Source organism: Gorilla gorilla, chromosome 13 (genome assembly GCF_029281585.2).
Source record: "Gorilla gorilla gorilla isolate KB3781 chromosome 13, NHGRI_mGorGor1-v2.1_pri, whole genome shotgun sequence".
Lineage (NCBI taxonomy): Eukaryota > Metazoa > Chordata > Mammalia > Primates > Hominidae > Gorilla > Gorilla gorilla.
Genome location: NC_073237.2, coordinates 132,850,012 through 132,876,963, shown reverse-complemented (window position 1 = coordinate 132,876,963; position 26,952 = coordinate 132,850,012). Strand labels below are relative to the sequence as shown.

Genomic DNA, 26,952 nt, shown 5'->3' with positions numbered 1-26,952 from the left:
TGGGCTCACTCTTTCTCATCGTCCCTTCTTACCGGTCGCGCCCTGCAGCCCAGAGAAGTGACCACACTGGAGACGCATTCGCAGTACTTCTCTAACATTGCACGTCAGAGGGCCCTGAGTGTCGGGTGTGCTGTGTTGTGCCTCGGCCCCAGGGGTCTCGGTCTCGGCTCCTGGGCAGCTGCGTGGCACATGGGGACGGGGCCTCCTGTACTCCCATTCCTCTGCCTCTGTCCCCCGGCTTCCTCTAGGCCCGAGAAACGTGACAACAACTGGAGGTACGATCCTCGCTTCACGGGGAGTTTTGACGATGACCCCGATCCGCACAGAGACCCTTATGGGGAAGAGGTGGACCGGCGCAGCGTCCACAGCGAGCACTCGGCACGGAGCCTGCACAGCGCACACAGCCTGGCCAGCCGCCGCAGCAGCCTCAGCTCCCACTCGCACCAGGTGCGCGGCGGCGCCTCACAGACACGCGGACAGTTGTGTTTAGAACCACCATCCTGTTTGCAATGTACCTAAAGTGTTACTGCTGTGCCTGGGGAATTGATTTTGCCCGTTTGCTTTGTTTTCTAAGAGTCAGATTTACAGAAGCCACAATGTGGCTGCCGGTTCCTACGAGGCCCCGCTTCCTCCAGGCTCCTTTCACGGCGATTTTGCCTACGGCACCTACCGCAGCAATTTCAGCAGTGGCCCCGGCTTCCCAGAGTATGGCTACCCTGCCGACACCATCTGGCCTGCCATGGAGCAAGGTGTGTGCTCAGCAGGACAGAGGGATACCGGCTAACCCCACTGGGGTGGCCACCCAGCCCGGCATCTGAACACGGGAGTCAGGGCTGGGATTGGAATTGTGATGTCCTGGCCTGGCTCTGACCCAATCCGTCCTTCCGAGAGGCAGGGCGTGTCAGGACGGGCCGATGCTGTCTCTTCGATTGCAGTTTGGTTTAAGGCCTGAGAGCTGCCCTGCCTGCCCCGACATGTGTTTTAAAGTGTGACTCTGAGGACAGCTCATATCCAGGCTCTGGGCAGCCCCTGATCACATCCCCATCGCAGACCCCGTGGCTCAGCAGGCATGCAGGAGGGAGCTGCTCATTCCGCTTGGAGACTCTGCTCCTGCAGTTGTCCCGCGTGTCAGTCAGAGTTCCCTTCCAGGAAGCTCAAGTGCTTTTTCTTGGCAAATTGCAGAAATATACGTAAAGATATAAAGTTACAGAATTTAATGGTAGGCTGAGGTTTTTTTTGTTTGTTTTTTTGTTTTTTTTTGAGATGGAGTCTCACTCTGTCTCCCAGGCTGGAGTGCAGTGACGTGATCTTGGCTCACTGCAACTTCTGCATCGCGGGTTCAAACGATTCTCCTGCCTCAGCCTCCTGAGTAGTTGAGATTACAGGTGTTTGCCACCATGCACAGCTAATTTTTGTATTTTTAGTAGAGATGGGGTTTTGCCATGTTGGCCAGGCTGGTCTCAAACTCCTGACCTCAAGTGATCCATCCTCTTCGGTCTCCCAAAATGCTTGGATTAGAGTGTGAGTCACTGTGCCCGGCCTTACTTTCTTAAAGTATTGTTTCAGTTAACATTTTTTCATTTCTTTTTTTTTAAGAGACAGAGTCTGACTCTGTCACCCAGGCTGGAGTGCAGTGGCACGGTCATGGTCTCTGTCTCCTGGGTTCAGGTGGCCCTCCTGCCTTGGATCCTTTCAAAGTGCTGGGATTACAGGCATGCACCACTATGCCTGGCTCCTTATTTTCTTTTTTGCTTGAGGTGTTTTGCTGTCCTTTTTGCTGGGTGCTGTGTGGTCATCGCAGTCTGAATTTGATTTTGTGAAAATGGAAGAGCTTGGGAGTGGGCCAGGCCTGGGAGGAGCACGCACCATTGCAGGAGCCTCGGGCGGCTCATGAGGGTGTTGCGGGAGCTTTCTCGGTGTACAAGGGAACAGCTTTCATGCTTAATGATTCAGACATTTTTCTTTTCCTGACATATGCTGAAGTTCTACTTTTAAGTATGATATTAAACAGTTACCGACTTTTGAGTTGAAAGTCTGTCATGATAAATCTAACCTGTGATTTAAGCTGTGTGAGCACATTGAAAGTCTAGGCTCAGAAGCATCAAACAGTGACAAGCTGATTGTTTCTTTTTCAATTTATTTTAAATGCAGTTTCATCAAGACCAACTTCTCCTGAAAAATTTTCAGTGCCTCATGTCTGTGCCAGGTTTGGCCCTGGCGGTCAGCTTATCAAAGTGATTCCCAATCTGCCTTCAGAAGGACAGCCGGCCTTGGTGGAGGTCCACAGCATGGAGGTAATGGCACACGCAGAAGCGTGGCGTCACTGCTCTGCTGCCCCGGGGAACTCTGTGCTTTGCAGTTTGTCATCTTCAATTGTCAGACCTTGTCTCTGGACATACGTCCTTGGAAAATGTTTATTCCTGTGAATTTTCAATTTGTAGGGTTTTTCTTCTATTTGATCATATCTTTTTCTTCCTAGAAGTCAGTATTGTAAGCGTCTGCCTTGGGTGTTCAACGTGGTTTGATTGTATATGCATTTTCTGTCCTCGTTTTGGGGATGTTTGCTTTATTGGTGCTTTTCAATGATAGATGCAGTGGGTGGGCCCGGTGCTGCCCAGGTGAGGGGGGCGGGTGGGGTGGACGTGCGTGGCGCTGCCGAGGTGACGGGGGCTGGCGTGCGCCTCTTCCTGCAGCTTCTGCAGGCTTCTGTCACATGTATTGGGGTTCTGCCTCAGTATTTGGGGAGAGAAAATGGATTTCACTACTTAAAATAAAGTTTGAAATCATGGCTGTGGTCCACACAGGCCATGTTCCATGTAACAGCCTCGACAGAGCCCTCACCTGCTGTGGGGCGGGGCGGGTGGGCCATGCCATCCTCTCCTCTCATGGGCAGCATCCGTGCCTGGGTTGGCCGGCCTGCCAGCAGGGTGGCTGTGCACTGGCTGCCACTGACCCATGGCCCTCTCCTCGTAGGCCTTGCTGCAGCACACGTCTGAGCAGGAGGAGATGCGGGCGTTCCCGGGACCCCTGGCCAAGTATGTTCCTTGTTGAGGCATTTCTTTGTGAGCCCGGCCTTGCAGACATCACTGCTCACTGTGTGTTCTTTCTGCAGAGACGACACCCATAAAGTGGATGTCATTAATTTTGCACAGAACAAAGCTATGAAATGTTTGCAGAATGAAAACTTAATTGACAAAGAGTCTGCAAGTCTTCTTTGGAATTTTATTGTTCTCTTATGCAGACAAAATGGGGTATGTTTCTTTCTACTTCTAGAGTGTTTCTTCTTGCTGGTCTTCATTTCGTCTTGGGAATGCTCAGCCTCCCGAAGGAGCAGGGCGGGATCCGCATGGCCAGCTATGGGAACCTGGAGGGCCCCCTTAGGAAGCACACTGTAGTGGCTGGGTGGGGAGGGAGAGGGAACGTGCGGTTGGGATGGGATGAGGTTTCAGCCCAGCCTTGCCAGCCTTTCGGGTAGTTGTGGGTCTGGCTGTGTCCAGGGTGGGGCTTTGTGCCTGTGGTGGTCCAGTGCGTCCTCACCTGAGAGCCATTGTTCTCCTTCCTGTTCCTGTTGACCCAAACAGACCGTGGTAGGGACCGACATTGCGGAGCTTCTGTTACAAGACCACAGAACAGTGTGGCTTCCTGGGAAGTCGCCCAATGAAGCAAACCTGATTGATTTCACGAATGAGGCAGTGGAGCAGGTGGAAGAGGAGGAGTCTGGTGAGGCCCAGCTCTCTTTCCTCACTGGTGGTCCGGCGGCTGCCGCCAGCTCGCTCGAGAGAGAGACCGAGAGGTTCAGGGAGCTGTTGCTGTATGGCCGTAAGAAGGTGCGCCTCCTCATCATGGCACCTGGCGCCTGCACGTGTCCACTGGGTCGGGCCTGGTGCGGGGTTGCAGCCTTCGGGGAGGGACGCGGCCCCCTCTCGGGAGCATCCGCGCCTGCACGTGTCCACTGGGTCGGGCCTGGTGCGGGGTTGCAGCCTTTGGGGAGGGACGTGGCCCCCTCTCGGGAGCATCCGCGCTGCAGTGTGGGGCTTCAGGTCTTGCTGTTTCCTGAACAATGCCTGACTCTTGTATGCCATCCTTCTGGAGGTGTTAATGTTGGTTTCCTTCTAACTGTTTCCAGTGTTGGAGACCTGCAGATTAAATTTTCAGTCATTCGATAAATGCACATGTTGAGCACAGGCCGTGCCCCTGCTGTGTGTGCCAAATCTCGGATGAAATGTGCATGACACAAGTTGTGGCATTCTCACAAAGTCAGGCTCGAGTCCACAGCCCAGAAGTCGTTGGGAGTTGGGAGGGCGCACTGAACCTGTCAGAGGCGCAGTGCATGGAAAGGCCACGGGCAGGAGAGCAGCCAGTGCGTGTAGCGTCCAGTGACTGGGGTCACAGCAGCGTGGGGACTGGGGCAGGCGGGGGGCCTGAGACAGGAGCCTGCTCTGGGACAGTGGGGTTGGGGGGTCCATAGTGACTGCAGCAGTGACACTGTGTGCACAGGAGGGGCTGTCTAGGGTGCATGATGTTTGCTTTGGATGTGCTAAGCAGGAGAGAGGCCAGTCTCAGAGGCATGTGTGGCCCTAAACAGCAGAGACATGGGATAGGCTGAGAGTTTTCTGTCCTTTTATATCATGATAAACTCAGAAAGGGCATATTTGACCAGTATTTTTATTTTTTTATTTTTAGTTTTTTTTGAGACAGGGTCTCACTCTTGCCCAGGCTGGAGTGCAGTGGCGTGATCACAGCTTAATGCGGCCTCGAACTCCTGGGTTCAAGTGATCCTCCCATCTCAGCCTCCTGAGTAGCTGGGACTACAGCTGCATGCCACCACGCCTGGCTAACTTTTTTTTTTTTTTTTTGTAGAGACGGGGTTTCACCATGTTGCCAGGCTGGTCTCGAATTCCTGGGCTCAAGCAATCCGCCCGCCTTGGCCTCCCAAAGTGCTGGGATTATAGGCATGAGCCACCGCGCCCGGCCTGATCAGTATGAGTCTATTATGGATGTTTTATAACTGATTGAAGTCATGTAACCTGTTAGCTTTTATTAACATCTTCCTCTACGGTAACATTTTTGCCTCCCAGCCAGAAGTTCTAAATTATGCCCTGGATGATTTTGGTGAAAGGGGAGGCTGCCTTACTGGAGTCACTGTCCGTGTTGACAGGATATTCGCGGAGGCCTCCTGTTAGAACTGGGAAGTTGACTCAAGCGTGTTTCCCAGTGGATGGGGCGGCGTGGTGGGCAGCGCTGCGTGGTTAGCCCTGTTTGTGATTAGCGTGCTTGTGTTTTATGCTGAAAATGGATAAAAGCAGCAAATATCTACAAATACCCACTACCACAGGGACTTTGAAACTCAGGAAAATAATGAATCGCTACGTGTCTTTAGTCTCCAAATGGTGAATAAGTGTGTTTTTGAGGCCTTTGGGTTGTTTGTGTATCTGCTGCTGTGTGAGGACACATGGCCTGTCGCCTGTCTTGACTCATGTCACGTGAGCGCCGCCGATAACCCACCAAGGTCCCTGAAATGCCTTTCGCAGGATGCTTTGGAGTCTGCAATGAAGAATGGCCTGTGGGGTCACGCTCTGCTACTTGCAAGTAAGATGGACAGCCGGACACACGCCCGAGTCATGACCAGGTACAGTCCCACGGTGGCCTGGTCCAGTGGCGAGCCCTGCTGGCTCCCTGTAGCACGCAGCGTCCGCACCCTGGGGGCAGGCGGCAGGCGGCAGGTGGATCTCACTTGACTGTGCTGTGCTCCCACACGAACTCGGCTTCCTGGGCCTCGAGGCTTCCTTGGGTCGTGTTGTGGAGAGCTTAAAAAGTTTTTAATTAACTGGATGGTTTTTAGTACTTCATGTAAAATCTCAGCGAATTCCTCAGTCTTCATCTTTTATAGCTTTTTTTAAATTTTGAGTTTTGCTCTGTTGCCCAGGCTGATGTGCAGGGGCGTGATCTCAGCTCACCGCAACCCCTGCCTCCCAGGTTCAAGTGATCCTCACGCCTTGGCCTCCCAAGTAGTTGAGACCACAGGCACCCACCACCACACCCAGGTAATTTTTTGTATTTTTAGTAGAGGTGGGTTTTGCCATGTTGGCCAGGCTGGTCTCAAAACTCCTAGCCTCAAGGGATCTGCCTCAAGGCTAAGAAGATCCTTAGCCTTCTGAAAGTGCTGGGATTACAGGCGTGAGCCACCATGCCTGGCCTTATCTTTTACAGCTTTTTTTTTTTTTTAATATTGAGATAAGAAAGAAAAATAAAATATTGAGATGTGTGTACTTTGCCTAAGTGAAATATAAGTCTAATCATTACATCAGAGGGCTTAGGGCTGATTTTTTTAAAAATTTAATTTATTACTATTTTATTTATTTATTTTTTTGAGAGCTTTTTTTAAATTTTGAGTCTTGCTCTGTCACCCAGGCTAGAGTGCAGTGGCACGATCCCAGCTCACTGCAACCTCTGCCTCCTGGGTTCAAGCGATTCTCCTGCCTCAGTCTCCTGAGTAGCTGGGATTATAGGTGTGCACCACCACACCCGGCTAATTTTTGTATCTTTAGTAGAGATGGGGTTTCTCCATGTTAGTCTCTAACTTCTGACCTCAGGTGATCCGCCCACTTTGGCCTCCCAAAGTGCTGGGATTACAGGCGTGAGCCATCATGTCCGGCCGGCTTTTTTCTTTTAGCTGAGCCAGCATGGGGTCTTTCTGTGTTTATGTCTGCCTAGGTTTGCTAACAGCCTCCCAATCAACGACCCTCTGCAGACAGTCTACCAGCTCATGTCCGGGCGGATGCCTGCCGCGTCCACGGTGAGTGGCACTGCCTGGTGGCTTGCACAGGCTCCACTGCCTGTGTGGAGTTTGCTCGTGGGTGACGCTGTCACAGGCCGTGAGGTGCCTGGTGAGCCCAGCTGTGTGGAATTGAAATGGCGCTGGCTTCCGGGGATGAGGCTTCGTTTTGTTTTTCCTCATGTTAGTGCTGTGGAGATGAGAAATGGGGAGATTGGAGGCCGCACCTCGCCATGGTCTTGTCCAACTTGAACAACAACATGGACGTCGAGTTCAGGACGATGGCTACCATGGGCGACACTCTGGGTAGGTCGGGGTGGAGATGGGCATTGGGCGTCGCGGATGGAGCGCCGAAAGCCCGGTTGTCTGTGGCGTTGGCAGAAATCACCGGAACCCGGCCTTCTCGGTCCGGCTGGCGTCTCTGGTGCCTTCTGTGCGCGTCCTTGATTTCTGCAAGCGCTCCCGGTCACTGAGCCCGCCGTGTGTCGTGTCATCTCTCCGCAGCTTCAAGGGGCCTCTTAGATGCGGCCCACTTCTGCTACCTCATGGCCCAGGCGGGATTTGGTGTTTACACGAAGAAAACTGCAAAGCTTGTCTTAATCGGATCCAATCACAGGTAAGGAATCAAGTCAGTGTAGTCCTGTAAGTTTTCCTTTCAAAGTAAAACAAAATCCTTCTCCTTTAGTGAATTCAGAAATGGCCAGAATCATGTCTTTATTTGTTACGTGGTGGGACACACTTCTGGATGATTTGCTCCAAGGCTGACTATGCCAATAATTGGCCATTTTTTCCAAATCAAAATAATTCACTTCCTCTACAGTTTGCCATTCTTAAAGTTCGCAACCAACGAAGCAATCCAGAGGACGGAAGCCTATGAGTACGCCCAGTCCCTGGGTGCCCAGACCTGCCCCCTACCTAGTTTCCAGGTAAGCAGCTGCTGCCAGCCTGCAGCTGTCATGGCTGGGCAGGCACTCAGTGCTAACAAGCTTTTGGCTACTTAGATTGTTTGAATTGGTATCGAAAAAAATGATGTGAGTTTTTTGGGGGAGGATCTTGAGAAGACATTTGATCTAAAATGCTAAGAAACAAGATCCCATTGAATTGAGGCTTTCCGTTTGCATTTGATTTCAATTATTTTCATGAGCTCCTTTTTTTTAAAGGAGGACAGGGTCTCACTCTGTTGCCCAGGCTGGAGTGCACTGTTTTGATCACTCCCAGGCTCAAGTGATTCACCTCAGCCTCCAGAGTAGCTGGGACTACAGGCAGCACTACCATGCCACACTAATTTTTTTTATTTTTTGTAGAAAAAAACTGTGTTGCCCAGACTGATCCTAAACTCCTGGGCTCAAGCAGTCATCCTCTCTCAGCCTCCCAAAGTGTTGGGATTACAGGCGTGAGCCACCGCACCCAGCCTGTATGAGCTTTTTTTTTTTTTTTTTGAGACCGAGTCTCGCTCTGTCACCCAGACTAGAGTGCAGTGGCACGATCTCCACTCACTGCAAGCTCTGCTTTCCGAGTTCACGCCATTCTCCTTCCTCTGCCTCTCGAGTAGCTGGGACTACAGGCACCCACCACCACGCCTGGCTAATTTTTTGTATTTTTAGTAGAGATGGGGTTTCACCGTGTTAGCCAGGATGGTCTTGATCTCCTGACCTTGTGATCTGCCCACCTCAGCCTCCCAAAGTGCTGGGATGACAGGCGTGAGCCACCGTGCCCGGCCATACGAGCTATTTTTAATATTTGAGGGCGGTATTCTCTGATGCAGTGTGGGGGTGGTGTCTATAAAACATACATGAGAGGCTGAGCATGGCGGCTCATGCCTGTAATCCCAGCACTTTAGGAGGCCAAGGTGGGTGGATTACCTAAGCTCAGGAATTAGAGACCAGCCTGGGCAACATAATAACACCCTGTCTCTACAAAAAAAAAAAAAAAAAAATACAAAAATTAGCCAGGCGTGGCAGCATGCACCTGTGTTCCCAGCCACTCGGAGGCTGAGGTGGGAGGACTGCTTGAGCCCAGGAGATTGAGGCTGCAGTGAGCTGTGATTGTGCCACTGCACTCCAGACTGGGTGACAAAGTGAGACCCTGTCAAAAAAAAATAAAAAAGAATGAAGTATCTAGAGAATGTCTGTGGAGCAGCTCAAGCTACACGGAAGGCAGTGGTCTCAGTGCCGCGCTCTTGGGGCGTTGTGACCGTGAGAGCCGAGTGGCCCCATGAAAGGGGTTGGGGGGAAAGCAGAGTGAGTTTCCTACCAGCTTAGTCATTTACTTTGCTCTTGAAATCCGTTGGGGAACAGGGACTAGGACTGTGGTCAGCGGGCGTGGTGGGTGGGAGACGATGATGAGTGAAGTGTCCAGAAGAGTTCACAGCTCACAGGGCGATGCTCGGATGCAGGGGAGCCTCAGGGCGGTACAAGGCTTTGTCTGTCGGCGATGCTCGGACGCGGGGGAGCCGCGGGGCAGCAAGGCTTCTGTCGTTTCAGGTGTTTAAGTTCATCTACTCCTGCCGCCTGGCGGAAATGGGGCTGGCCACGCAAGCCTTCCACTACTGTGAGGCCATCGCGAAGAGCATCCTGATGCAGCCGCACCTGTACTCCCCGGTGTTGATCAGCCAGCTTGTGCAGGTGCTGCCCCTGGCGCCTGTCCTCGGGATGCTGTGCTGACTGCAGGGAAGGAGGGCTTGCCAGAGCCCCCGGGCATGGGGGTAGCGATGGTTCAGACCCCCATTGTGGTAGGCGCTCGGAACCTGCCTCTTGGGTGGATAAAGATCTTTGAATGGCTTCGTGTTTTGCGTCTTAGCCTGGGGACTCTCAGGCACCGTGTGCCAGCACAGAGCCTTGGCAGCGAGTTTCACAATCAGAAGGAACTGTCTGTAGGATACTCTTTTTTTATTGAGACGCAGTCTCACTCTGTCACCCAGGCTGGAGTGCAGTGTGGTGCGATCTCGGCTCAATGCAACCTCTGCCTCCCAGATTCAAGTGATGCTCCTGCCTCAGCCTCCCAAGTAGCTGGGATTACAGGCGCCTGCCACCACGCTTGGCCAATTTTTTGTATTTTTAGTAGAGATGGGGTTTCACCATGTTGGCCAGGCTGGTCTCGAACTCTTGACCTCAAGTGATGCATGCATCTGCCTTGGCCTCCCAAAGTGCTGGGATTACAGGCGTGAGCCACCACGCCCGGCCAGGATATTCTTATTTTGAGGCAATTTAGTCTGGTGGTTGATAGCTTAAGTGTCCAGAGTCCAGCAGCCTTTGCTTGAGTCCTGGCTGTACTGCTGCAGGCCTCAGTTTCTTCGCCTGTAAAACAGAGGCAGCGTGACTGACAAGAGAGTATGGGAGGCGCCCGTGTTGCATCAGGATCTTCACCTCTTGTCAGTAGTTCCATTTGTGAGAACGTGCTCATGGGATGCCCAAAAAATGTATTAGGGACATTTTTAGGCCCATTTCAAAGTTCAGAGAGTCATTCGTGCACGAGTCCTTAGGTGCTCGTCCCCCACCTTAGTGGTCATGAACACAGGGCCAAACTTGTGTTCTGCCCCTCTGTCCCGCTCCGCATCCCCCAAATTCCCAATGAAAGCGTGCAGACATTCCCGGGGGAGTCCAGCTTTTGCTGAGTCAGGTCCACGTGGTCAGGTGGTAGTCTCGGGCCAGGCCTGTTCCAGGGGGGTGCCTAGCGCTGCCAACCCAGTGCCCGTGGGCCAAGAGGTCGTCTACAGCAACTTCCCAGTCACCCAGCGTCCCATGTGCTGGGTATGTCACCTAAGCACATACTAGAAACATGTAGGCAGCTAATTAAACTTTATTGCCAGTGAACACTGAAGCTGCATTGCCCGGGCATTTTGAAGACGGCTCACTTGTCATCACCCGGTGGTGACAGGGGCCTCTGATTTTTGCCCATGTCTAGATGGCTTCCCAGTTACGACTCTTCGATCCCCAGCTGAAAGAGAAGCCAGAAGAGGAGTCCTTGGCCGCACCCACGTGGCTGGTTCACCTGCAGCAGGTGGAGCGGCAGATTAAGGTACAGCCTTGGCTTGGGGTGGCACAGAGGCGTCTGGCAAGGTGGCTTCTGTCCCTGTCATTTCCACACTGAAAGTATGTATCTATAAAGACAGTATAACTGCAAATGTGTGCCTGTGAGAATTCCCTAATTCCCCAGAAAGGGCTTTGAGTGCCTCCTGTCCTGAAGTAGGGACACAGCAAGCGCGGTGGTGGCAGGCGGGCGGCGCTGCAGAGCGGCCACAGGCAGCTTCCACAGGGCGGGTCTTGTTCTCCCTCAGGAGGGGGCTGGAGTATGGCATCAGGACGGAGCCCTCCCGCAGCAGTGTCCCGGCACTCCGAGCTCCGAGATGGAGCAGTTGGACGGGCCAGGACTCAGTCAGCCAGCAGCCCTGGGGATCGCCAACCCTCTGCTGGCGGTGCCTGCACCGAGCCCTGAGCACTCGAGCCCGAGCGTGCGGCTGCTGCCCTCAGGTGAGCCCAGGTGCGCGGCTGCTGCCCTCAGACAAGCCCCTGCTTCCTGCGGGCTGAGCCGTGGCCTGCGCCCTTGCCTCCTGGAGAACTGCTTTCAGATGTGGACTGTTGGAGGCAGTGTCTCACACCACCTCGGTGGTTGTGGGGCTCCTCGGTCTCCTCCCTCTTCCTCCCTTCATGCTTCCTCCCCTGATGAGCCCATGGAGGGGAGGCTCATGGCTTTCCATGTCCATAAATTTCCATGTGCTGGCGACACTGCCCTGAGCGCCCGCTGCCTGCTCAGCCTCCCTGCTTGCTTCTCCGGGAGCCTCAGCCGCACCGTGTCTGGGTGGCGCCCTCGGCTGTGCCCCTCTGTAACCTGCCTCTCCCAGTCGGCCCCGTCGGTGGAAGGGCCAGCCCAGAGCTCCAGGGAGTCAAGTCCAGATGCCCCCTCCTCTCTCGCGCTTCTCAGCTTCCTTCGTCAGTGAACCTCACCAGCGCAGCCTGCATGCAGGTCCGCATGCCTGGATGAGCACGGCTCCTTCCTGCTCGCCTCCTGCTTCTTCCCCAGACCCTCCAGACTCTCCATCTCACCTGAGGACAAGCCAGGGTCCTCATGGTGGCCACAGGCCCTCCAAGCTTGGCCCTGAGCCCTCCTGCCCTGGTGCTGTGTCCACTCCCACGCTGTGGACCAGCCACACTCCTGATTTGGGCCCACTGCCCACGCTCCCTGCCTGATGTCCAGTCTGCTTCGTCCTCAGACACCGTTACCACTTCCTGGTTGATTGCTGTCCTTAGCGCTTTCTCCTCTTACTCAGTTCATCTGTCCCGACCCCCATGAGGACCCAGCATTTCTTTTGTTGTTGAAGCATCCAGGGCCCAGCATGGTGCTGGTAGGCAGCAGCCCTCCCAGGTTTTATGTTGAGTCGGAAGAATGAAGGAATGAACGAGTGGCCTGTGTGACCCCTGGCCGTGGAGGAGGGGACTCGGGCCTAGCAGAGCTCTGTGCCAGGCGGCCGCCATGGGCTTGCGTGTGGGCCGCGCCCTGGAGCCCGCGTGCTGCTCTGACTGCTCAAGTGCCCCTCCCCTAGAAAAGCAAGCGGATGCTCTGCTTTTCTGCAAACCGCGGATGGTGCGGTGGGGTGGTGGCTTCAGGCTTTCTGCTCTGTTGGACCTCCCTTATAAAAGAAATGGGGCTGTACAAAATAACTTGTCATAAACACGTTGAGTGTCAGCTCCTTCCAGTGACTCAAGCTACCCTCAGTAACCCCAGACCTCTTCTCCACCGTTCCCATGCAGCTCCGCAGACGCTCCCTGACGGCCCATTGGCCAGTCCTGCCAGGGTGCCGATGTTCCCAGTGCCACTGCCCCCGGGGCCTCTGGAGCCGGGTCCTGGCTGTGTGACCCCAGGGCCTGCACTTGGCTTCCCGGAGCCCTCCAGGCCTGGCCTCCCACCTGGTGTGCCACCTCTGCAGGAAAGGAGACACTTGCTCCAGGAAGCCAGGAGCCCAGACCCAGGTGGGGCTGCAGAGATGCTGTCTCGAGAGCAGAAGCAGCATGGGGTGTGGTGTCTGTGGGGACTGGTGGAAGAGATTGAAGTTATTTGAGCTTGAAACAACTTACATTACTTGTCTTAACGTAGACCAGAAATTCTGGAAGTTACAGACTGGATGGGTTCAGAGTCTCACTACAACAGCAGTGTTAATGCCAGTTCCTTTTGTAACTTGGCTTTTTGTTGTGAAGCTTAAATGGCCATTTGGGGCAGGGCATGGTGGCCATGGGTCTCCTGGGGTCTGTCTTTAGACGGCCCTGCTGGACGCCTGGTGAGATGCACAGGGGCAGGTCATGAACTTCTGTCTGGAACTCGATTTGGTGGATCTTGTCCCTGGTCTGTGCCTGTGTCTACATGTGTGTATATGGACAAAGCAAAACATAGGCCTAGTTTTAAAAATAAAAGAGTGTGCACACATGTGGGAAGATGTTCAGCCTTGGTTTCTGCAGATCATGCTGGTGTGGCAGTAGCTGGGTGGGAAGGTGGTGTGCCTGTTGATCTGTGCGCCACACACACGTCCCGCCTTCTCGTGACTGAGATCATAGTTGCTCTCTTTCCCATTGACAGGGATAGTGCCGCAGGAGGCGCCTGTTGGAAACTCACTTTCCGAGCTAAGCGAAGAAAATTTTGATGGAAAATTTGCTAATCTGGTACTTTGTCACATTTTCTTAAACTATTTGTTTTCCAAAAAGTTCATCGAGTGGGCACCCAGACTCCTTGTTGAGTTGTAAGTAGGATGATGGTAGTGAGGACTATGAAATTGTTTCTTAAAGTGAAAGTGCTTCTAAATAGCTTTCATCCTTAAAATATGAAGAGTTGGTGAAAACACTGGTAGGGAAAGATGGGGAAGAGAGAATTCAGTAGCGTAAAAACAGTTACTTTAAGTAGAAGAAATACCCAAATATCATGAAATCCCCTTATTAATTTTAATTCTTCCAAAGTGGGTACCTTCTCTGATTTCTACATCTCTTTTTCTTTTTTTTTTTGAGACAGATTCTTGCTCTGTCGCCCAGGCTTGAGTGCAGTGGTGCGATCTCGGCTCACTGCAACCTCCACCTCCTGGGTTCAAGCAGTTCTGTGCCTCAGCCTCACAAGTAGCTGGGACTACAGGTGTGTGCCACCATGCCTGGCTAGTTTTTGTATTTTTAGTAGAGATGGGGTTTCACCATGTTGGCCAGGCTGGTCTTAAACTCCTGACCTCATGATCTACCCGCCTCAACCTCCCAAAGTGCTGGGATTACAGGTGTGATCCACCAAGCCTGGCCTTTTTTTTTTTTTTTCCCCCTAAGACATAGTTTCGCTCTGTTGCCTAGGCTGGAATGCAGTGGCGCCATCTTGGCCACTGCAACCTCCGCCTCCCAGGTTCAAGTGATTCTCCAGCCTCAGCCTCCCAAGTAGCTGGGACTACAGGCATGTGCCACCATGCCTGGCTAATTTTTTGTATTTTTTGGTAGAGACGGGGTTTCGCCATGTTGGCCAGGCTAGTCTCGAACTCCTGACCTCAAGTGATCTGCCTGCGTCAGCCTAACCAAAGTGCTGGGATTAAGGTGTGAGCCACTGCACCTGGCCATCTCTTTTTTTTTTTTTTTTTTTTTTTTTTTTTTGAGATGGAGTTTCTCTCTGTCGCCCAGCCTGGAGTGCAGTGGTGCGATCTTGGCTCACTGCATCCTCTGCCTCCCAGGTTTAAGCAATTCTCTGCCTCAGCCTCCTGAGTAGCTGGGACTACAGGCGCCCACCACCACACCCAGCTCATTTTTTTTTGTATTTTTAGTAGAGGTGGGGTTTCACCATCTTGGCCAGGCTGATCTTGAACTCCTGACCTCGTGATCCACCTGCCTCAGCCTCCCAAAGTGCTGGGATTACAGGCGTGAGCCACAGCGCCCAGCCTGGCCATCTCTTTTTCTACAGTAGAATTTCTTTTATAATTTTTTGATCTCACAAGAGGATGTCCTGGAATTCAGTAAAATTTCTAACATTGTCACTGGTTTTCCTGAAAGTGAGATTTATCTCATTAGACATGTTTGGTATAAATACCTCCTCTGTTTGCTCTACTCCTAACCAGGAGGGATGGTTGCTTTTATACAGACCGCATTCTGGAACCTTCTTTACAGATACCCAGCCCTTCATGGGCATCCCATCAGTAGGCGATTGCTGTAGTTTGAACTTGCATGAGGTGTTTTACCCTTTAAAATACTGTGTCCCTGGAAAAGTAAAAATGAGGGTTGAGCTATGAAAAATTGGGACTTGACCCAGGAATAAATATTTTTAAAAATCATTGTATCTTTGAGAACACCCACCGCCCCGCTCTGGCCAGTCTTCCCTCAGTGCATGCTCACGCTCCGTTTCTTCCAGCCCGGAATCTCCATCGAATGCCCGCATTTGCATTCTGAGTGCTGAGTGCTCCCAGACGGAGCTGCTTATTAAGTGCGGCTGGCTCTTCTCTAGTCAGGCCAGGTAGAGGCTCCAGGAGGCCCATTCAGGGGGCTGCTCTCCCCAGCCCCCTTCCTGCCTCCCTCTGGTCACCGGAGTCATCGGGCCTCTCAGTGATGTATTTAGGGAACACGCCTGGGGAATTGCATCCCCCTCTCTCTTTCGGTTCCTGTGAGGAGCCCCAGGAGAGCCTGTTCTGCATTTCCTTGCGACAGACCCCCTCGAGGACGGTGCCAGACTCGGAGGCCCCCCCAGGGTGGGATCGTGCCGACTCGGGTCCCACGCAGCCACCTCTGTCTCTCTCACCCGCTCCCGAAACAAAGAGACCTGGACAGGCAGCCAAGAAAGAAACGAAGGAACCTAAGAAGGTAGTACAGCCTGCCCACGGTGCGCCTGGCGGCTGGGAGGGTCTGGGCAGGAGGCACGCTTCCCAGAGTGCCATCCTCTTAATTCACCACACATGCAAATAGCCTCCTGATACAAACAGCCGAGTGCTACAGTGCACACGGCATGATGGGTGTCTGTGTATTTGTGCCTTCAGATAATAGGATAATAGCCCACCCAGGTCAGCATGGGGACACAGCCCGGCCCCCAGAGGTCCCCTCTGGCCACTACCTGTCAGACCCACCCGCAAGGGACCAGACGGCAGCCGCTGCTTTGTCACTGTGGTGTGTGCCTGCTGCCGGCTCACAGATCCTTTCTCCCAGCCGTGGACTTTGGGACTGCTTTCAGTGTGGGGCTGGGAGCAGTCAGGCCCCAGGAGCCTCCTTGCCTGTCTCTTGGCGAATGCGCTTGTTTTTCTTAGGTGCGTGCCAAGGAGCTGAGGGTTTAGGTCGCAGGAGGAGCGCGTGTTCAGCTTTAGGAGACACTGCTGAGCAGTCATCCTAAATGGTTGGTTGGACCAAGTCACACATCCTGCAGCAGAGGACAAGGGCCCTGGATATCCCTCATCTTCACCAATACTGGGCAGTGCCGGTTCTTTAACTTAGCCATTGTGCTGGGGCTGATGACATCTCATTGTGTCTTCCTCTGCATCTCCACAGCGAGGTGTGATGCTGGGCACCTTCTCGTGTCCCTGTTACCATCTCACCGCTCTTTTGGGGCAGTGCTTGTTCAAGTCTCTATCCGTTTTTGTTTTTGTTTTTCCCCATAAAGATGGGGTCTCACTATGTTGCCCAGGCTGGTCTCAAACTCCTGGGCCCAAGTGATCCTCCCGCCTCGTAGCTGGACTGCAGGTGTAGCCACCACACCTGGCTTTCCTTTCCATTTTTAATGGTGTTCTCTTAAGGACTTGCAGGAGTCCTTTCTGTATTATGGATATAAGTCCTCTGTTAGGTGTATTTATTGTGATATCTTCTCTCAATCTGTAGATTGATTGCCTTTTTACTTGTAATGGTTTTTGTTTATTTGTTTGTTTGTTTGTTTTGAGACAGGGTCTCGCTCTGTCAGCCAGGCTGGAGTGCATTGGCATGATCTTGGCTCACTGCAACCTCCGCCTCCCAGGTTCAAGCAATTCTCCTGCCTCAGCCTCTCGAGTAGCTGGGATTACAGGTGCCCACCGCCACTCCCAGCTAATTTTTTGTATTTTTAGTAGAGATGGGGTTTCACCATGTTGGCCAGGCTGGTCTCAAACTCCTGACCTCAAGTGATCTGCCTGCCTTGGCCTCCTAAAGTACTGGGATTACAGGTGTGAGCCACCACGCCCGGCCTAGTAATGGTATTTTATGAAAAATATCATTCTTCATTTTAATAAAGTTCAGTGATCATATTTTTCTTTTATGGCTGCTGTCTTGAAAATAAACACACATTTAATTCCAAATTTGTGTGAGCTCTGAGATAAAACACGATACTTGAGCAGGTTTCCAGTGCACAGGCTATCACAGGCCTCCCCGGGACAGCTTGTCTGGCCAGTAGAACTCACAGAGAAACAGAATTGAGGGTGTGTAGTAGCTGCTGACGCTTCTCCTCTTTCTTCAGTAGAAATGAAGTGCATCAGGCTGGGCATGGCGGCTCACACCTGTCACCCCAGCACTCTGGGAGGCCGGGCGCAGCAGCTCCTGCCTGTCACCCCAGCACTCTGGGAGGCCGGGCGCAGCAGCTCCTGCCTGTCACCCCAGCATTCTGGGAGGCAGGGTGTGGCGGCTCACACCTGTCACCCCAGCACTCTGGGATGCTGAGGCGAGCGGATCATGAGGTCAGGAGTTCAAGATCAGCTTGGCCAAGATGGTGAAACCCCATCTCTACTAAAAATACAAAAATTAGCCATGCATGGTGGTGGGCGCCTGTAATCCCAGCTACTCGGGAGGTTGAGGCATAGAACTACTTGAACCCGGGAGGCAGAGGTTGCAGTGCGCCGAGATCGCGCCATTGCACTCCAGCCTGGGGGACAGAGCGAGACTCTGTCTCAAAAAACTAACAAACAAAAATGAAGTGCATCATGTGAAGAATAAAGTAAAGTTACCTAATAACCGAATTCTCCACACATGGGAAACACAGAGGGCTGTGTCTGCCTCCGACACACACTGACTTGGACAGCCCACCTTCCACTTCTCAAAGGGGAGGATGTCGGAAGCTTTGTCAGTGTTTAGACGTAAAAAGTTCCTGAAGGCACGTTACTGTTCTGACCTATTTAAATGACAGTAAAATACACAGAACAAAATGCACATTTTTACCATTTTCTGAGTGCACAGTTCTGTGGCACTGAGTACATTCACACTGTTGTGTTGCCGTCACCACCATCCGTCTCCAGAACTGTCTCACCTTCCCAAACAGAGACTCTGTCTCCTTGAAACGAAACAACTCCCAGTTCCCTCCCACCTCCATGCTCCTGGTGTCTCTGGATCTGCTCCCCACCTCCATCCTCCTGGTGTCTCTGGATCTGCTCCCCACCTCCATCCTCCTGGTGTCTCTGGATCTACTCCCCACCTCCATCCTCCTGGTGTCTCTGTGGATCTGCTCCCCACCTCCATCCTCCTGGTGTCTCTGGATCTGCCCCCCACCTCCATTCTCCTGGTGTCTCTGGATCTGCTCCCCACCTCCATCCTCCTGGTGTCTCTGTGGATCTGCTCCCCAGCTCCATCCTCCTGGTGTCTCTGGATCTGCCCCCCACCTCCATCCTCCTGGTGTCTCTGTGGATCTGGCGACTCTGGGGCCTCACAGAAGTGGGTCCTGTAGAATTTGTCTTTTTGCCCTGGCTTATTTCATGGAACATAATGTTTTCAAAGTTGTTCTTGTGTTTTTTATATTTAGGGTGAATCCTGGTTCTTTCGTTGGCTACCTGGAAAGAAAAAGACAGAAGCTTATTTGCCAGATGACAAGAACAAATCGGTGAGTGCTGTCAAATACACACGGGACGTCCAAGGAATTGTAATGATTTTTCTGTCACTTTCAGAGCAGACCTGAGTAGGTGTTTCCTGAAGTTTTGAAGTGTCATCATTAATCAGATTCTAATTCTGTTTAGGTTCAGTCTACTGACCTTTTTTCTTTTTAAAATCTTGGCAGATTGTTTGGGATGAAAAGAAAAACCAGTGGGTGAATTTAAATGAGCCAGAAGAGGAGGTAAATTGTCATTCTAGTTCCTGTTGGGTGTGAGGTGTGAGATGTGAGTGGAGGGAACAGCCTCGTGTGGCCCCGTGATATTTGGGTGGCTGTTGCCCCTTTTGGAGCCTCCTGACTGTGCCATGCCAGTGGGTTTCTGTGCACACAGTGGGTGTCTGAAGCTGTGTTTCCCTCTGCAGAAGAAAGCCCCGCCCCCACCTCCAACCTCGATGCCCAAGACTGTGCAAGCTGCCCCGCCTGCCCTCACAGGGCCTCCTGGAGCCCCCGTGAACATGTACTCTAGAAGAGCAGGTAAGGGTGGCCTTGGAGTGGGAGCTTGCTTGAACGATTAACTGTCCCAGAGAGAGAGGCCAACGTGTAGCTGTTGTGCGTGGGGAGGAGGTGGCTTCCCGCACGTCCCTGCGTGCTTTTCCTCTGACACAGTGAGCGCAGAGCGTTTGGAAGCTGGAGGCCACCTGGCGCGTTCACCTCAATTTGCTTCCCTCCCCTTTGCAGCAGGAACCAGAGCTCGCTACGTTGACGTCCTGAACCCAAGCGGGACCCAGCGGAGCGAGCCGGCTCTCGCTCCTGCGGACTTTGTCGCTCCACTCGCGCCACTCCCAATTCCTTCTAACTTGTTCGTGCCAACCCCAGGTAGGTAGCACGAGCACCAGCCCCTCCAGGTCAGCCCCCAGTCTCCTGACCTTTGATCCTCTTTCTATGAGTCTCTCCTAAATCTCCCGTTAAAAGAATGACCTGGCCAGCATGCAGAGAGCCTGGGGTTGGTTTGTGGTTTTTTTTGATTTGCCTGTTTCTGCATGAGTGTGCCGCGTGTGCATGAGTGTGCCGCGTGTGCAGCATGAAACTCTCTTCCTCTCGGAGTGTCTTCAGTGAGACCCCAGGGACGTTCTGGACGGAATGATGGCCTCCTCACTCTCTCATCCCCAGATGCAGAAGAACCACAGCTTCCAGACGGGACTGGCAGGGAAGGGCCTGCAGCAGCTAGGGGCCTGGCCAATCCACAGCCTGCCCCAGAGCTCAAGGTGAGCGGGTGCGGTGGGAAAGGGGAAAGGTACCCAGTGAGGAGGCACCTCCCCATCCTGCCAGACAGGGCCTTGCCTTCTGCAAGTCAGTATCCAATGTGTACGCAGAGTGTTCCGCCTTAAACGCCTCACACTTATGTATGGTAGAGACGGAAGGTAGAATGCAGGGTGCCGGGCGGGACAGAGCTGTTTGGGAAGACAGAGATCTGGGGATAGTGGCGGTGACAGTTGCTCAGCATGGTGAATGTGCTTAAAACTTAAAAATGATTAAAGTGGCAAATTTTATGGCATGTATATTTTACAATTTTTAAAATTGGAAAAAATAAAATTAAGTTACAGAGAAATTACCTACCGATAATAAAAGTTAAGTATACTTTCATCCAAAACAAAAACAAAAAACAAATGACTCCCATGTGAAGTAGAACAGCTCAGACCAGTCGGGAGTGGTGGCTGATGCCTGTAATCCCAGCTCTTTGGGAGGCTGAGGTGGGCGGGTCACCTGAGGTCAGGAGTTCGAGACCAGCCTGGCCAACATGGTGAAACCCCGTCTCTACTAAAAAAAAACAAAATTTACCTGGGTGTGGTGGCGGGTGCCTGTAATCCCAGCTACTCAGAAGGCTGAGGCAGAAGAATCACTTGGACCCAGGAGGCAGAGGTTGCAGTGAGCTGAGATTGCGCCATTGCACTCCATCCCGGGTGACAGAGCGAGACTCCATCTCAAAAAAAAAAAAAAAAACCCAGCTCAGACTGCACTCTCTACGGTGGGACAGGCCTGGGCCTAATCCTGTTCTCCATTCATCAGCTGTGTAAAGCATGGGGCAGTCACTCACCTGTCTAAGCCTCAGTTTTCCCGTCTGTAAAATGGGAATAACAGTAGCCCCAGATTGCAAGCCTGTCATGGGCACACACAGGCACCTGGTAGAGAGCTGCAGGGGTCTAGAGCCAACAGGGTTGTGCGGCTGGACCCACGTGTGAGGCACTTTTCACTTCTCTCTGAGGAGCACTTTACATGGAAGAGGGCGTTTGTGACCCAGGCCAGAACAGTTTCATATTTTTCGGCCTGGTGTGAGAGACTTAAATTCCCTGGGATTTGGTTGCTGCAATTCTTCTTTTCCTCGGCAGGTTTTAAGCTCTGCAGCGTCACTCCCTGGCTCTGAACTCCCCTCCTCCAGGCCTGAGGGTTCCCAGGGAGGAGAGGTAAGGAGTGCCGACGCCAGGGCCCCCCGCAGCCCAGGCCTCCCCAGCAGCTCACTGTCCAGGCGCCTCTTCCTTTATGGAGGGTGGTACTGGGTAGGAAGAGGCCGTTTAGAAACAAGAGCACCTCGAAGGTGGTGTTCCTGGGGGGAAAAAATTGCACTTGTTTTAACAAAACTGTTGAGGAGCTCCAGGAGGGGTGCAAGGGGTTTGAGTTGTCGCCTCAGTCCCGGTCCTCTCCCCTCAACAGCACGGAATTGTCTTGAATTGTGAGGTGTCAGGAGGTGAAGCTGGCTTAGGCCGAGGCTGGACTTTTCCTCCCAGCCCTCCCCTAAGCTAATGGTTGTTTCGGGATAACAGCTTTACATTAAGACAGGAATCTTAAGCTAACACTGGCTTTTTTTCCCTTTTGAGTTATATTGATTCTAATGGCATCACAAAGCTTTTGAAATGGAACTGACGGCTTGGATTGGACAGTGACGCGCATGTTGACTTTTGTCCGTGTTTTGTGTGTGTTCTTGCTGTTTTGTAGCTTTCGCGCTGTAGTTCAATGAGTTCATTATCACGTGAAGTGAGCCAGCATTTTAATCAGGTACCTGTGGCTGGTGGTCCTCACTAACATGAGAGCTGGCGTGTGCCGCCTGTGTTCCTGAGCACGTGGTGCTGGTTCGCCACGTGCGCTTTGCCACTAACCTCGCCCGTTGTCTCCCTCAGCGTCACGTGACCAAGGGTACAGGGTTCCTTTTTTTTTTTTTTTTTTTTTGAGACGGAGTTTCGCTCTTGTTGCCCAGGCTGGAATGCAATGGTATGATCTCAGCTCACCGCAACCTCCACCTCCTGGGTTCAAGCCATCCTCCTGTCTCGGCCTTCCTGAGTAGCTGGGATTACAGGCATGAGCCACCACACCCAGCTAATTTTGTATTTTTAGTAGAGACGGGGTTTCTCCATGTTGGTCAGGCTGGTCCCAACCTCAGGTGATCCGCCCGCCTCAGCCTCCCAAAGTGCTGAGATTACAGCAGTGTTCCTTTAAATGGCCTTAAAGGGGGTTTTGCTGTTCAGTCTCCACACACACGGGGCGACTGGATCGACCCTGAGGTGTCCTAGTCAATGAGTGGGTTCTGTCATTTTGCTCTTTCCAAATTGGTTTTTCCAATGACGGGCCTGGGTTGTGGCCTCGCCGAGTGAGTGTTTCCCCGGTCAGGATGCTCTCCTTTGGAAGGAAGATTGCTCCTTTCTGATCAAGCATGAGAACGTTGGTTTGAGGCCGGGGTGGGTGCATCAGTGACGGTGTCCTGCGGCCACTGTGGGAGGGAGGTGAACGAACGCTTCATCTTCTGCCTGTCACGGCACCAGCTGCAGCCGTGGCTCAGCAGAAAGGCTTGCAGCGACCCTTCCGCCTGCAAATGAGAGCCCTGGGCCTCGTGTCATGGCTGGAGCCTTAGAGCTGCAGCCGTGGGCACCTCCTCACCACCTCGCACGCTCGGTGCCACCTCAGTGCTGTGTGCACCTTCCCATTGCATGTTCCGGTGCTTAAAACATTGGCTCTGCACGTTGCTTTGATTTTCACCATTTTTCTCTGAACCATTAAATAACTAAATCCAGTGTTGCAAGAAGTGTCTTGGATCTGCTTCTGTAGCTTATTTAAAAGTACTGTAAATCCCACCTAGAAGCGGTGTCTGTATCTGCACTTGAAGTGACAGCTGCTGTGCAGCGCAGCCCTGCTGAGGTGACTTCTCTGTGCTTCTCAGGCTCCTGGCGACCTCCCTGCTGCAGGGGGCCCTCCCAGCGGGGCCGTGCCCTTCTACAACCCTGCTCAGCTGGCACAGGTGAGTGACTCCTACCTTTCCCTATGAGACCCTAACATGCCCACTGACCTCCTGGCCCTGCTGCTCAGTGATGGCAGCTTCCTTCCCTAGATCCTCTTTTTCTTTCTTTTTAAAAAATATATTTATTTATTTATTGAGACAGGGTCTTGCTCTGTTGCCCAGGCTGGAGTGCAATGGTGCGATCTCTGATCTCAGCTCACTGCAGCCATAACTTCCTGGGCTGAAGCAATCCTCCTGCCTCAGCCTCCTGAGTAGCTGGGACTACAGGCACGGTCAGCACACCTGGCAAATTTTTTATGTTTTGTAGATGGGCTCACCTTGTTGCCTAGGCTGGTCTTGAACTACTAGGCTCAAGCGATCTTCCCACCTCAGCTTCCCAAGGCACTGGGATTACAGGCTTGAGCCACCGTGCCCAGCTTCTCTTTTCTGAATGAAAGTTGCACACCTACTGGGTGGCAGTCCACAGGGCACTGTGAGGAGCCAGGCTGGGCCCTCCCCGGCTGCCATTTCTCCCTCTGTGTGGACACCAGGCCCTCCGTGCTTGGCTCTGTGTGGACACCAGGCCCGCCGTGCTCGGCTCTGCGTGGACACCAGGCCCACCGTGCTCCCGTACAGAGCTCTATGTGGACACCAGGCCCACCGTGCTCCCGTACAGAGCTCTATGTGGACACCAGGCCCACCGTGCTCCCGTGTGGAGCTCTGTGTGGACACCAGGCCCTCCGTGCTCCCATGTGGAGCTCTGTGTGGACACCAGGCCCTCCGTGCTCCCATGTGGAGCTCTGTGTGGACACCAGGCCCGCTGTGCTCCCGTGCAGAGCTCTGTGTGGACACCAGGCCCTCTGTGCTCCCGTGTGGGGCTGTGTGGACATCAGGCCCGCCGTGCTCCCGTGTGGAGCTCTGTGTGGACACCAGGCCCTCTCTGCTCCCACGTGGAGCTCTGTGTGGACACCAGGCCCTCCGTGCTCCCGTGTGGAGCTCTGTGTCGACACGAGGCCCTCCGTGCTCCTGCATTCGCTTTGCCTTTTCCTAGGTTGTGGTTTGTAAAATGGGCTTGGCTTTCTACTTGTGTATCCCTCATTCAGCCCCCAGCTCTGCCGCGTCTGCTATTCTGTTCTCCTGGAGCTCGTGGTCTCTGAGCCGAGTGTGATCTCTCCTCCCTTGGCCCGGGCACCCGAGTCTCCCTGGAGTGGGTCCCCCAGCTTTGGAATCCTATGTTGCTGCCTTTCTTAGTTATTCTGTTTGTCTTGGTGACACACATCCTCTGGTAGCTCTTGCTTTTTTTGTCTGTTTTTTATTTCTTTTTCCTAGTAGCTTCTTGACAGAAAGGTCCCGGGGTGACTTGGGAGACGCCTTTCACGTCTGGAGCTGCCTTTCTCCTCCGGCCTATCTGGCTGGCTGGTAGAATTCTTGGGCCAAAGTCGCTTTCTTCAGAACTGCAAGTGGCCTTAGGTTTCCTGCTGCCTGTGGTTGCTGAGACCCCAGGGCCGTTCTGCCTGCAGCCCCTTTCAGGGTCCGTTTCCCTGGGACCTGCAGGGCTTCACCCTCAACCCCCTTGGGCCTGACTGCATGCCCTTCAGCTGGGGAGTGTTCTAGAATGTTCCCTGTGGTTTCCCTCCCTCAGCCTTGTCTCTCCTCCCCTCTCCCTTGCCTGTGGAGTATAGACTGGCTGCCAGTGTAGGGGAGCTGAGCGGGGTCCAAGGTCTGGGGCCTCTTGGGATTCAGCCCCATTGTCACCCCAGCCTGCCCTCACGGCCTCACACACTCTTGACTGCAGGCTTCCTGGGCTGGGGCCCAGTACTCCTGCCCTGGTCCTCTACAAACGAGGCCGAGGCTCCCAGGACCACTGCCCCCCAGCTGGCCCCTGGCTGTCACCTGCTTTTCAGCATCCAGACTAGTCGATTTTGGTGTTGTCCTGCTCCCTTTACCATGTGGTTAGTGCCTTTACAAGAATTCCTTGGCTTTCCCCTCCATGAGGCTTTGCAAGGGAGCAAGAGTGGATGCCTGCATTGCCCAGCTGTCTGCAACTGAGGTCCCCGCGTCCCATGCAGTAGGCCAGGCCTGGCCACCACTTGTCCCGGGACTCTGGACAGCCAGGCTGGCTCTGCAGAGCAGCTCCAGGTCTCATGGCCCTGACGAAACCACGGCACCTCCTGGCCACCCTCACAGTAAACATTGATGGTTAAGGACGCAGTGCTTTCAAGGGAGCCCAGGACTTGGCACTGACTTGTCGGTTTCCAGAGGCTTTTGGAAACAAAAACGCCTTCAGCTTGTCGGTGCCAATGGCCCGTGTGGTTCATTATGTGGACCAGCCCCTGCCACGCTGCACCCAAGCACTGCCCACCCTGGGGGCAGGCACGCAGAGGTCATGCTGTTGATTTCATTCCAGGCCTGCGCCACCTCCGGGAGCTCAAGGCTAGGGAGGATTGGCCAGAGGAAGCACCTGGTGCTGAACTAGCCTTGCCCTGCTGTGAACTTGCACTTGGAGCCCTGACGCTGCTGTTCTCCCCGAAGAACCCGACCGACCTCCGCGATCTCCGTCCCGCCCCCAGGGAGACACAGCAGTGACTCAGAGCTGGTTGCACGCTGTGCCTCCCTCCTCACCGCCCATCGTAATGAATTATTTTGAAAATTAATTCCACCATCCTTTCAGATTCTGGATGGAAAGACTGAATCTTTGACTCAGAATTGTTTGCCGAAAAGAATGATGTGACTTTCTTAGTCATTTAGGATGATTTAAGGATATAGTATTCCTGGTCATTTAAGAATGTTCATTCGGTGAAGCTGGAGCTGTCTCTGCCACAGGAGAGCCACATGGTCGGTAGTAACCAGGGCCTCTCCAAGCCCAGCTGTGAGTCACTGCCCAGTGAGTCCCGCGCTTCCTTTAAGGTGCTGGGAGCAAAGAGAGGGTGACTGAGGCAGACCCCAACCCCTGCTCTGCACCATCTGGGCCCTCGCCGCGTTTGAACCTGGCTGAATGAGTGGAGGGCGCTGTGTTCTCAATCAGCGCCTCCGAGGAGCCGCGGGGTTCCTTCGGCATTAGTTCACAGTTTTTGAGAGAGGCCCTAGTTACTGCAGTGAATTTCTTTCCTGTTGCAAAGACGTTTCCAGCCTCACTTTACTTTCTGTGGCCTGATGAGGACCATGGGTGATTTTGTGTACCCAAAGCGCTGGGGACTGCCCACCGTGTGGCCCAGTCACTGGGAAGGAGCCCCAGAGAGCCAGCTGTCTGACATGATGGCTCAGGGTGGTCATCCAGGTTGGAAACTGACCGTGTGATGTTTGATTTGGGCTTCATTTCGTGTGTAGGAGCACAGTTAGACTCACTGTTAAGGAAGCTGGATGCACTTCTCTAAAAGGCTGCACTTTCTGTGAGCACTTTTCGTGGTACAATCCACATGACCCACTTTCTCCCCTGGGGGACATTGGTTCAGAGGTTGGTAGCACTTGGGGAGAGTACCTTAACACAGTTTCTTGACAGCAGCTCTGGAACTTAGTATTTCTGCCCCGAGTTTTGCCACACTGAGACTTTGAGTAGCTCCTGGTGGACTCAACCCTGTTCAACTCAGAGACGGGCCTCCTCTCACTGATGCAAAGCTTTAAGGCTTCTCTGACTGTTCTGAAAACTCTTCGTATTCTTGTCAAGTCTAAAGAGACTGAAGAAAAGATTTAAATACTAATAAAAATCAGTAGATAATTTCTGTAGGTTCTGCTGGAGGAATACAAACTGTTTGGTGTTTTAAATTTAAGTGTAGAAATTGTAGAATGTGGAATTAGCACAGATCCTTCCTGGCTTTCCGTTTCACTTGATCATTTAGCCCAGACCACCCAGGATGTTTTCCAAAATGTTTCACAGGCGTGTCCCGCTGGATCCATTTGTCCTTGTCACTTGGAGAAAGGCCAGTCCCTGTGACGGGGCAGCCCTCTCTGTCCCTCGGTCAGCTCGTGTGAATCCTGGGACTTCTTCCGGTCGGCCCTGCCCGCTGTTCTGGGGTCGACTGCCACGACTTTTGATTCAAGAAGCTTCCTCCAGGCGGGAGCGGCTATTTTTCCTAAATGAGAATTGTTACATTGCAAATTGTTGAATAAAATATTTTGCGCTCCTTCAAGCACCTTCACCTGTGGTTCCCTTTGGTTTGCTGGAAGCGAG

The 26,952-nt window shown here is 53.0% G+C and overlaps 1 protein-coding gene across 14 annotated transcripts in view; it reads left to right on the top strand.

Annotated features, from left to right (window-relative positions):
- The window catches only part of SEC16A (SEC16 homolog A, endoplasmic reticulum export factor), a 43,901-nt gene extending 16,990 nt beyond the window's left edge, over positions 1 to 26,911 (top strand). For 8 of the 14 annotated variants that reach the window (XM_063696876.1, XM_063696875.1, XM_063696877.1 and 5 more), the window contains 26 exons: positions 249 to 447; positions 575 to 749; positions 2,152 to 2,294; positions 2,974 to 3,035; positions 3,113 to 3,251; positions 3,582 to 3,827; positions 5,532 to 5,629; positions 6,715 to 6,796; positions 6,964 to 7,081; positions 7,280 to 7,391; positions 7,596 to 7,701; positions 9,259 to 9,399; positions 10,679 to 10,792; positions 11,052 to 11,244; positions 12,523 to 12,741; positions 13,343 to 13,425; positions 15,421 to 15,573; positions 18,455 to 18,532; positions 18,707 to 18,763; positions 18,943 to 19,054; positions 19,259 to 19,396; positions 19,691 to 19,785; positions 20,908 to 20,982; positions 21,512 to 21,571; positions 22,728 to 22,805; positions 25,192 to 26,911. In XM_063696876.1, the coding sequence (XP_063552946.1) occupies positions 249 to 447; positions 575 to 749; positions 2,152 to 2,294; positions 2,974 to 3,035; positions 3,113 to 3,251; positions 3,582 to 3,827; positions 5,532 to 5,629; positions 6,715 to 6,796; positions 6,964 to 7,081; positions 7,280 to 7,391; positions 7,596 to 7,701; positions 9,259 to 9,399; positions 10,679 to 10,792; positions 11,052 to 11,244; positions 12,523 to 12,741; positions 13,343 to 13,425; positions 15,421 to 15,573; positions 18,455 to 18,532; positions 18,707 to 18,763; positions 18,943 to 19,054; positions 19,259 to 19,396; positions 19,691 to 19,785; positions 20,908 to 20,982; positions 21,512 to 21,571; positions 22,728 to 22,805; positions 25,192 to 25,260 (3,145 nt within the window). In that variant the 3' untranslated portion in view covers positions 25,261 to 26,911. The remainder of the gene's footprint in view (positions 1 to 248; positions 448 to 574; positions 750 to 2,151; positions 2,295 to 2,973; positions 3,036 to 3,112; positions 3,252 to 3,581; positions 3,828 to 5,531; positions 5,630 to 6,714; positions 6,797 to 6,963; positions 7,082 to 7,279; positions 7,392 to 7,595; positions 7,702 to 9,258; positions 9,400 to 10,678; positions 10,793 to 11,051; positions 11,245 to 12,522; positions 12,742 to 13,342; positions 13,426 to 15,420; positions 15,574 to 18,454; positions 18,533 to 18,706; positions 18,764 to 18,942; positions 19,055 to 19,258; positions 19,397 to 19,690; positions 19,786 to 20,907; positions 20,983 to 21,511; positions 21,572 to 22,727; positions 22,806 to 25,191) is intronic. The other 6 variants (XM_063696880.1, XM_031014324.3, XM_055350158.2 and 3 more) reach the window with 2 other exon arrangements.
- Positions 26,912 to 26,952: the final 41 nt, after the last annotated feature.